At 44.1% G+C, this 9,990-nt stretch overlaps 1 protein-coding gene and 1 pseudogene across 1 annotated transcript; one reads left to right on the forward strand and one right to left on the reverse strand.

Moving 5' to 3' along the window:
- Positions 1 to 51: 51 nt before the first annotated feature.
- On the reverse strand, positions 52 to 3,098 carry LOC124997112 (annotated as a pseudogene).
- Positions 3,099 to 6,327: 3,229 nt separating this feature from the next.
- On the forward strand, positions 6,328 to 9,269 carry tuba1a (tubulin, alpha 1a). The gene is made up of 4 exons (XM_047570690.1): positions 6,328 to 6,476; positions 7,372 to 7,594; positions 7,682 to 7,830; positions 7,934 to 9,269. Exons 1-4 carry the CDS (start codon positions 6,474 to 6,476, stop codon positions 8,912 to 8,914), a joined length of 1,356 nt encoding a protein of 451 aa, XP_047426646.1. The 5' UTR covers positions 6,328 to 6,473; the 3' UTR covers positions 8,915 to 9,269.
- Positions 9,270 to 9,990: the final 721 nt, after the last annotated feature.

The raw sequence follows: 9,990 nt of genomic DNA on the forward strand, positions 1-9,990 counted from the left end.
GTTAAAAGTCAATGTATATTTAGGCTGAATTAATAAGACAACAACAGCAACTTCACATTACAGAGATTTTATTCAGAACATAGCCAAACTTGACATTTTCAGGAGGTTTTATCTGAACAGCCAAACTGATAATTTAATTGACAAACATTTCTGTTTGGAATGCATTCAAGAACACATCACAATCAATTATTTCTTGTTTAACCAATGCCAGTATGTCCCTTTTAATACTCCTCTCCTTCCTCCTCTCCCTCACCCTCAATGGAATCGACTCCAACCTCCTCATAATCTTTCTCCAGAGCTGCCATGTCCTCTCTGGCCTCAGAGAACTCACCCTCCTCCATACCTTCCCACATACCAGTGAACAAAGGCACGCTTAGCGTACATCAGATCAAACTTGTGGTCAAGGCGAGCCCAGGCCTCTGCAATAGCAGTGGTGTTGCTCAGCATGCACACAGCCCTCTGGACCTTGGCCAGATCTCCACCAGGAACCACGGTGGGAGGCTGGTAGTTGATGCCAACCTTGAAACCAGTGGGACACCAGTCCACAAACTGGATGGTGCGTTTGGTTTTGATGGTGGCAATGGCAGCATTGACATCTTTGGGCACCACATCACCGCGGAACAGCAGGCAGCAAGCCATGTATTTGCCGTGGCGAGGGTCACATTTCACCATCTGATTGGCTGGCTCAAAGCAGGCGTTTGTGATCTCAGCCACTGAGAGCTGCTCATGGTAAGCCTTCTCAGCAGAGATGACAGGGGCATATGTGGCCAGAGGGAAGTGGATACGGGGATATGGCACCAAGTTGGTCTGGAACTCCGTCAGATCAACATTGAGGGCACCATCGAAACGAAGGGAAGCAGTGATGGAGGACACAATCTGACTGATCAACCTGTTCAGGTTGGTGTAAGTAGGACGCTCGATATCGAGGTTCCTACGGCAGATATCGTAGATGGCCTCGTTATCTACCATGAAGGCACAGTCAGAGTGCTCTAAGGTGGTGTGGGTGGTCAGGATGGAGTTGTAGGGCTCCACCACAGCGGTGGAAACCTGGGGAGCTGGGTAGATGGAGAACTCCAGCTTGGACTTCTTGCCGTAGTCAACGGACAGACGCTCCATCAGCAGAGAGGTGAAACCAGAGCCGGTGCCACCACCAAAGCTGTGGAAGACCAGGAAGCCCTGAAGACCGGTGCACTGGTCAGCCTGAAGAGAGGGAGGGAGGGACAGTGTTCAAATGTTAGATACAGTTCAGTCATTGTTGTTTGGGAACAAAGCGTGGAATAAAGTTGATCAATAAATCACCCACCAGCTTGCGGATCCTGTCCAGAACCAGGTCAATGATCTCTTTACCGATGGTGTAGTGTCCACGGGCGTAGTTGTTGGCAGCATCCTCCTTACCAGTGATCAGCTGCTCAGGGTGGAACAGCTGGCGGTAGGTCCCAGTACGCACCTCATCTAAGAGACAAAAACATCATTGAATCAGTGGGAGTTTAATAGTTTTATTTCACCCGTGAGCCAGAGGTGTTGGCTCTTACCAATGACAGTGGGCTCCAGGTCGACAAAAACAGCTCTGGGGACGTGTTTTCCAGCTCCAGTCTCACTGAAGAAGGTGTTGAAGGAATCGTCTCCTCCTCCCAGTGTCTTGTCGCTGGGCATCTGTCCGTCCGGCTGAATCCCATGTTCCAGGCAGTAAAGCTCCCAGCAGGCGTTTCCAATCTGGACGCCAGCCTGACCAACATGGATGGAGATACACTCACGCTGTGGGGGAAAAAAACAAAGAAACAGGGGTCATTTGTGTTCATTTAGTTTCACATTCCGTCACTGATTGGCATGAAATAAATGCAGCATAAATGCACATTGTAACTGTGAACATTCAAGTGCTCCCCCTATCTGAGCTAAAGAGGCAGTGCAGCAGGAGCCACCTCCCTGCACCACAATCCGCAGGGGAACAGAAATGCCTGACAGCAGCCCCCGCAGAGGCAGGACGCTGCTCTCATCTTTCCTCCAGCCTTTTTTGTCCTCTTGTCTTTTTATCCCACTCTCACCCCTCTCTTGCAAGCACAAGCACACATGCAAATTAATTTCCTTGCGCACAGGCGCGTGCACTGTGTCATTCTGGAATATTCCACTTGCTCTTTCTTGTGCTTCAAGGATGCTCGACCACAGCGGACGCTTTGAAGCAAATAATTAGCTGAAATTCATATGCCCAGTCGCATTTAGGTCATTTTATAAATAGGAATTCCTAACTTAATCCTAATTAAATAATGTAAACTGAGGGTGCAACCAATTGTGAGATCCTCTATTATAATCTTTAAATCGCATGGTCTAAACAGAAGCACCCTCTTGCATCAATGCGTTTACTGTGATCATAGATCGGATGGAAAACATGTATTTTTCCTGCTGTATTATACATTTCAAATTATAGCAGCAATATAATGTCTCCATTCATCACCACCCAGTCAGTGTGCCCCTCCCTGCCTTAGAACTGGGTAAGGCATTTGTAAGGTGTTTGATTTTTATCCTAGTAGCACAAAAATAGACAAAATAAATAAACAAAAACAAAATATATATATAAAACTATGTTTTATGATGTTTGTTGACACAAAAACTGGTTAATTGTTCGTGCTGCCATCTTACACGCCGCCAATCAACGCATTGTTCTCTGCACACAATGACAATCACATCGGTCCTCTGCTGCAAATCAATCAGTGCATCGACGGCACAAAAATATACCGTTCACTTTCGTCCATCAACGTAACTAAATGGGGCCTTGAATTGTCGTACAGCTGTGTATTTCGCTTAATAAATGAATAGGGGCGATCTAGAGAACGAAACCCGGTAGGACGTCGTGTAACAAACGAGACACCGGCTGCTGATCAATCCGAATTTCTACCACACAAAATCGCCTCAGCAAGACAAATGAGGGGAAATTAACTTACCATTTTTTCGTTTGAGGTTCAAAAAGGAAGAGGAGAAGGAGAAAATGTGAAGAAAAAGGCTTTTTAAAAACGGTGTGTTTGCGTCGCGTGTTGTACCCAACGGGGTCGATGCAACAACTGCTGAATGGGAGGGCGGTGCTACCAGATTTATACAGGCAGGGCAGGGGATTTGCTCCTGTGCACTGTGGAAAAAAACGCCTTCTCTAGACCAACATTTGGCAGTGATGCTGAGGCTGATATGCTCTGTATTTCACATCTAAATATAGTAAATAATATCACATCGAAAATCTGCCAAGAAAATACACTCGTATGAGATAAATGCTGAGTAGACCAATGAATGGTTTTGCATTTTATTTTGGTGGGACTGAGGACACACTATGACATATTCAGTCATGGCACTGATTTATTTTAGCTGTGAGACGTATTGCAATGTAAATTTTCATTTGGAATCATTTGCATGCATTTTAGATGGTGGCTCAAACAAAGCTAATGTATTATGCATACAGAGAGCTGAGCATTTATTATTAATGAGTGGCAAGCCATACATGAAATATAACCACACTTATTCAAATTTAAATTCTACCTTAAAATGTGTTTATGTGTTAATATATACATGACTGATGGAAATGGCTGCATGTGTCTCCTCCTCAAGATGCTTCCATCTCACTTGAGGCGATACCAGCTGGGAGCCCATGTTGCAGGGGACTGCCCCTGGTATCCGCCCGGCATGCCAGCTCTCCAGCTCTCCTCCTTCTTTGTCCCAGATTCTCTGCAGTGATGTCATTCAGTGGGCTGATCACGTGGTTTCATGTCTGCCTGTCTCTCAGGGAGCCTTTGCTGCTCAACAGCAGTGAGCTAAGGGTTGGGCTCCTCCTGGTTCTGGCCTGTTTGAGGAACTGAAATTGCCAGGGCTGCAGTTTGTGTGACATAATGGTCATTTCAAGGAACTTGGGTGGCGCTGAGCATCCTTACAATGTGCAGCATTATACTCTTTAAGCTTGAATGCTATAAGGAATGAGAACCATGTGAAAAAAGGCTTTGGTTTGTGACATAATAAACAGTTTAAATCTACCATAAGGCTGGGAAAAAAAACCTCAATGCAGCAGAAACTAAAGGCAGCCACCTTAAAGTGGCATCCCATATCATTTAGGACAGTGAGGATGTATGATTGACAGGCAGCGTTCACTAACTGCTGCACTGGACTTCAAACTGCAGAAGATGAAAGAGAAGAGCAGGAAGCAGCCTTGGCTCCCTGCCAGGATTTCTTCATAGAACATTCTCCACTCCCCCTCCCCCTCCCCTTCCTCCTCCTCCTCCTCCTCTTTCTCCTCCTCCTCAGCAGCAGCAGCAGCAGCTGTGAGACAGGGAGGGTCTGAGCAGCTGCTCTGGAAGAGGAGAGAGGGAGGATGGGAATGCTAGAGAGAAGGGAGTGGTCCATCATGGCGTGAAACTGAATGCACTGCAGAGAGAGAACATGATACCCGACAAAGTGACAGGGCATATTTTCCATCTGTCACAGCAGAGTTTGTATTTTAAACAGTGCAGGTGCAGTTCATTAAACTGGGCCATCACACAAGAGAAAAATACCATGGTGCATTTATTCTAGTAAACAAATATGCCAAGACTGTAAATAAATAAATAAATAAATAAATATCAGAATAAGAAATTGTTAGCTAATGACCCAGTGGTGTAAGTCAGTATTTTATATCTTATCAATGTGGTAAACCTTTTGTTATAACCTAGTTATAAGTCTAGCTTTGACTAATGTACAACACTAAATGTGTGAACAGAGGAATGCGCACAAAAAGAAAATGAAGAGGAAAGAAAGGAAAGCATGTGAACAGGAACAGGAAAGTAGCACATTATCTTTGAGGGCAAAAATAGCTGCTGATTGGCTCGTTCGCACGATATAAAACTGGACACCTGCACTTTCAAAAGATGAATATATATCTATATATAATATAACCTAAGCTGTATGGCATCTATTGTGAGAAAAGCACAAGATAGAAGCTACTGATTTGATAATTTCCAATATGTTATACAAAAGTTTAACAAAAGTGACTGAAGAGACTATAAACAACTTCTCTTGAATCTGTGTCTAAACGGTCTATTTTAAGCAGCATCACGTACAACGAGATATTATTTCTGTCTCTCAGACAACTGTTGTCATAGAGCTTTGTATGTTGTTAGCAACCAAGGTGCTAAACTGTCTGTTACTAACGCCATAAAGTGTGATTTATAGTCTTCCTCACTGAAAGCTAAAAGAAAAGAGAAAAAACACCATTGGGCTCTCTTACATGTCCAGTTAAATTATTGTCTCCAGAGGGCTGGGATGTAGCTATGCTTCCTGAGATGGCATCGACAAGTCCACATCCTCATCACCATCATCCCCATCCCCACCATCACAACAGTTTTTGTTATCAGTTTATAATAGTAGGACATGGAGGGGAGAACAAGTGTATTTGCTCACAGACACAGGATGATGAAAGCGAAGGATGTGGGGAAAAGAGATTCCCCCACAGAGGCAGCTGCAGTGCAGTCCGTTAATGCTGCCATTTAAGCTGGGTCACATGACCACCAGATAAAGGCGGTCTATGTGGACACCAGGCTGTAGCCAGGCAACTCCTTTATTCATTTCCTAGCAACCGTTAAATCTTGGGAGTGGAGCTGGGGGTTGGGCTGTCAGTGGCCTACATGTCCCCCCATGTATGACAGGACAGTTTGATCTCTTCCAGCAATACACTGGAAACGCTGGAAATAAAATCAGCTGTCAAAATCACAGTCATTTTAAGTAATATGTAGACAAACAGTAGGACAATTATCATATCCATCATAACATTAAATGGGATGAAGTAAAAACTAGTGGGGGCTTCATTTTTTGTTATACAGTCTACATAGAACTGCTTTTTGCTTTTACTGTAGATGCACACTTGCACATTAGCTGATTTTTGATTGATTTTGACTGGCACCCGTACAGAATCAGTCACACGTTTCATGTATGAGGACAACTTGTGACAAAGAAACAATCAATGACTGTATGAGGCTTAATTCTGTCAAATGTATTCTTTACTGTAACAGTGCTCTTGTTTTCTGCCCATTATACTCTACTAAACCATATTCGTTTTAGTGTTAGTCTGGTTGAATAGACGCATATTTAAAAAGTGTGTGCTGATGTCAGACTGGGCCTGTGTGGTACCGGCATGATGAAAATTACGCAGCATTTTCCTCACAATCAGAGGCGCCATGCTTGCAGCACAATACCGGGAGGATATCGGGTGGGGTCTGGGAGGCGGTCTCCGTAACGTGATAACCCTCTAGTCCAATAGAAAGACAGGGACAGCTTCTAAATTAAAGATTGATAGGAAGTTGACCAATAGCAGCGCAGCAGCCGTCGGCGCCGGATTTTTGCTTGTATATATACCACCATCCATCCTCATGTTCGCCATTATCTCTTACATCGACCCCATAACAGTCGAATTGTAAGACTCCTTCTCGAGGAGCTTCTGCGACCCTCTAGCGCGACTACATCAGAACAAAATGGTAAGAACTTAAAAAAAAAAAGGTTGATAAAATGTACATATTTAATGTTACTTTTCATCTTTTATTTGACTCGTGATAGTAATGAGCAGCATTAACTTAAAATAAAAGTGTGAATTGTATATCATAAAACGCTATACAAGCTATAAAATGCATGTGTTTATCGTGGAGGGCAGGTTGTAATCAGAGCCTGGGTGAAGGGAGGTGTCCTGGCTCGGTTTGGATGGACGTGGCGGCCAGGCTGAACAAAAGAGGTCTTCAGTTCGGACTGAGTAATGAATAATGCAGGCTGCAGTCCAGCTGCCGACTCTGCGCTATTTTATTCTCGCCTACGGCTTGACAGAGCGCAAGTCATCATAGTCCCTGGTAGCGATGGACTGCGGCGATAGTTGAGGGAGGATGCGCACAAGCCGCAGTAGCGTCAAGTGTCCCACGCCTAGAGAAACCCTATCAATAGGAACATTGGATGTAGTGCGCTCTCAGCATGGCGCCACACATTAAATATGCATGCCGGTAATGGACACTCATGACCCGTTCCCTGGCAGCTACCGGGGTCTTTTAGTTAAATTAGAACCTAAATGATATCACTTTTTTCTCGGTTAACGGTTCTGCGGTCAATAGCTGAAGTTCTCACACGAGTTTTAACGGTTAATGGGTTATCTGGGGGCGGGCTTGTCGCATAGCAACGCACTTCCGACACAACTTAGCTCGTCAAAAAAAGTTGAGTGTCTACTGTTAGCCATGATTATATTGATTCTTGTTTATATTTTATTATTGTTGCAGTGGTGTTAATAGTAACATTTTCATTTTTGAACACATTTTAGTTAGTTTTTACTGTCCTCAGATAAAGATGAATGAGTATGGCTAAATGACCTCTGTTTCTTTGTTTTTCCCACAGCGTGAGTGTATCTCCATCCATGTTGGTCAGGCTGGCGTCCAGATTGGAAATGCCTGCTGGGAGCTTTACTGCCTGGAACATGGGATCCAGCCGGACGGACAGATGCCCAGCGACAAGACCATTGGAGGAGGAGACGATTCCTTCAACACCTTCTTCAGTGAGACTGGAGCTGGAAAACACGTCCCCAGAGCTGTTTTTGTCGACCTGGAGCCCACTGTCATTGGTAAGAGCCAACACCTCTGGCTCATGGGTGAAATGCATTAAGATATGTCTAAACTCCCACTGATTCAATGATGTTTTTGTCTCTTAGATGAGGTGCGTACTGGGACCTACCGCCAGCTGTTCCACCCTGAGCAGCTGATCACTGGTAAGGAGGATGCTGCCAACAACTACGCCCGTGGACACTACACCATCGGTAAAGAGATCATTGACCTGGTTCTGGACAGGATCCGCAAGCTGGTGGGTGATTTATTGATAAACTTTATTCCACGCTTTGTTCCCAAACAACAATGACTGAACTGTATCTAACATTTGAACACTGTCCCTCCCTCTCTCTCTTCAGGCTGACCAGTGCACCGGTCTTCAGGGCTTCCTGGTCTTCCACAGCTTTGGTGGTGGCACCGGCTCTGGTTTCACCTCTCTGCTGATGGAGCGTCTGTCCGTTGACTACGGCAAGAAGTCCAAGCTGGAGTTCTCCATCTACCCAGCTCCCCAGGTTTCCACCGCTGTGGTGGAGCCCTACAACTCCATCCTGACCACCCACACCACCCTAGAGCACTCTGACTGTGCCTTCATGGTAGATAACGAGGCCATCTACGATATCTGCCGTAGGAACCTCGATATCGAGCGTCCTACTTACACCAACCTGAACAGGCTCATTGGTCAGATTGTGTCCTCCATCACTGCTTCCCTTCGTTTCGATGGTGCCCTCAATGTTGATCTGACGGAGTTCCAGACCAACTTGGTGCCATATCCCCGTATCCACTTCCCTCTGGCCACCTATGCCCCTGTCATCTCTGCTGAGAAGGCTTACCATGAGCAGCTCTCAGTGTCTGAGATCACAAACGCCTGCTTTGAGCCAGCCAATCAGATGGTGAAATGTGACCCTCGCCACGGCAAATACATGGCTTGCTGCCTGCTGTACCGTGGTGATGTGGTGCCCAAAGATGTCAATGCTGCCATTGCCACCATCAAAACAAAACGTACCATCCAGTTTGTGGACTGGTGTCCCACTGGTTTTAAGGTTGGCATCAACTACCAGCCTCCCACCGTGGTTCCTGGTGGAGATCTGGCCAAGGTCCAGAGGGCTGTGTGCATGCTGAGCAACACCACTGCAATTGCAGAGGCCTGGGCTCGCCTTGACCACAAGTTTGATCTGATGTACGCTAAGCGTGCCTTTGTTCACTGGTATGTGGGTGAAGGTATGGAGGAGGGAGAGTTCTCTGAGGCCAGAGAGGACATGGCAGCTCTGGAGAAAGATTATGAGGAGGTTGGAGTCGATTCCATTGAGGGTGAGGGAGAGGAGGAAGGAGAGGAGTATTAAAAGGGACATACTGGCAGTAAACAGGAAATAATCAGGTCCAAATATTTTGAAATACATTCCAAAAAGAAATGTTTGTCCATTAATTAGCAGTTTGGCTGTTTGGAGACTATTACTCCTGATAACATCAATTAGTGTGCAGTTCCTATGATATGAAAGACCAGAAAGGAATCATCATGTTATTAGGATGGAGTCCACCCCATAGAGAGTGTTAAAGGGGACAAAAACCACTAGTTAAACAGAAAAAACTTGCTTCAAATTTTCTCAAATGCATTCCAAATATAAATGTTTGTCTATCAAGTTCAAAGAAATGTTGAAATTTTTGGCTCTGTTCTGAATAAATTTCCTGAAACATAAATTTTGTCTGTGTTAATTATTTCATTTTTTTTTTGTATTTTTATAGTGCAAAATAACACATATAAATTAAACACATAAAGTAGCTATATGTTTGTGTTTAATGACTGTATAACATTCAAGTGATTATAATCATTTTTAAATATAGAGGGACCTCTGGTGGGGGTTTTGGGTAACAAAACACATAGAAATAAAGGTTAAGCTTGACAGGCCAGACCATGAGCCCCTTTCTCATTTATTGAAGAAATAAAAATATGTTTCTTCTCAACATAAGTTATGCTTTTGAAACTTTGTTTATTCACTGTAAACAGACTTAACTGTTATCATCTCTTAATAGTTTAACATCGATTTCTCACATACTTGTCTGTATTCATTACGTTTGACCTTTTAGTCAGTGAATGTCATTTGTTAGTTATTTGTTAGTCATCTATCAAATGTTCTATTATAAGTTTGTTTGTGTCTACTATTTTTTGTAGTTTTACATCTTTTTAGTAGGCAGCTTTTAGTAATTTTGTTGTCATTTAAATATTTTTTTCAAGTTAACTGTCTTATATGTTGTTTCACATCTTGTGGTTACCCCGAGCCCTCTCATAGTGATTTATGGCCCATGCAGGGGCCCTGGATCTGCACGTCTGTCCAGTAATCAATTAAGCCAAGTAGTTACAGTATCATCTTTTAGGGTAGGGCATTAAAAGCTCCATCAGCTTGGTCTCAAATTTCTTGTC

This window comes from Mugil cephalus, chromosome 1 (genome assembly GCF_022458985.1).
Source record: "Mugil cephalus isolate CIBA_MC_2020 chromosome 1, CIBA_Mcephalus_1.1, whole genome shotgun sequence".
NCBI classification, from domain to species: Eukaryota; Metazoa; Chordata; class Actinopteri; order Mugiliformes; family Mugilidae; genus Mugil; species Mugil cephalus.

Bases quoted from the DNA above. Each gene is read 5' to 3' on its own strand.
- tuba1a (XM_047570690.1), top strand. The intron at 7,595-7,681 runs GTAAGAGCCAAC...TTTGTCTCTTAG, and splicing joins CCTGGAGCCCACTGTCATTG to ATGAGGTGCGTACTGGGACC. The intron at 7,831-7,933 runs GTGGGTGATTTA...CTCTCTCTTCAG, and splicing joins TGGACAGGATCCGCAAGCTG to GCTGACCAGTGCACCGGTCT.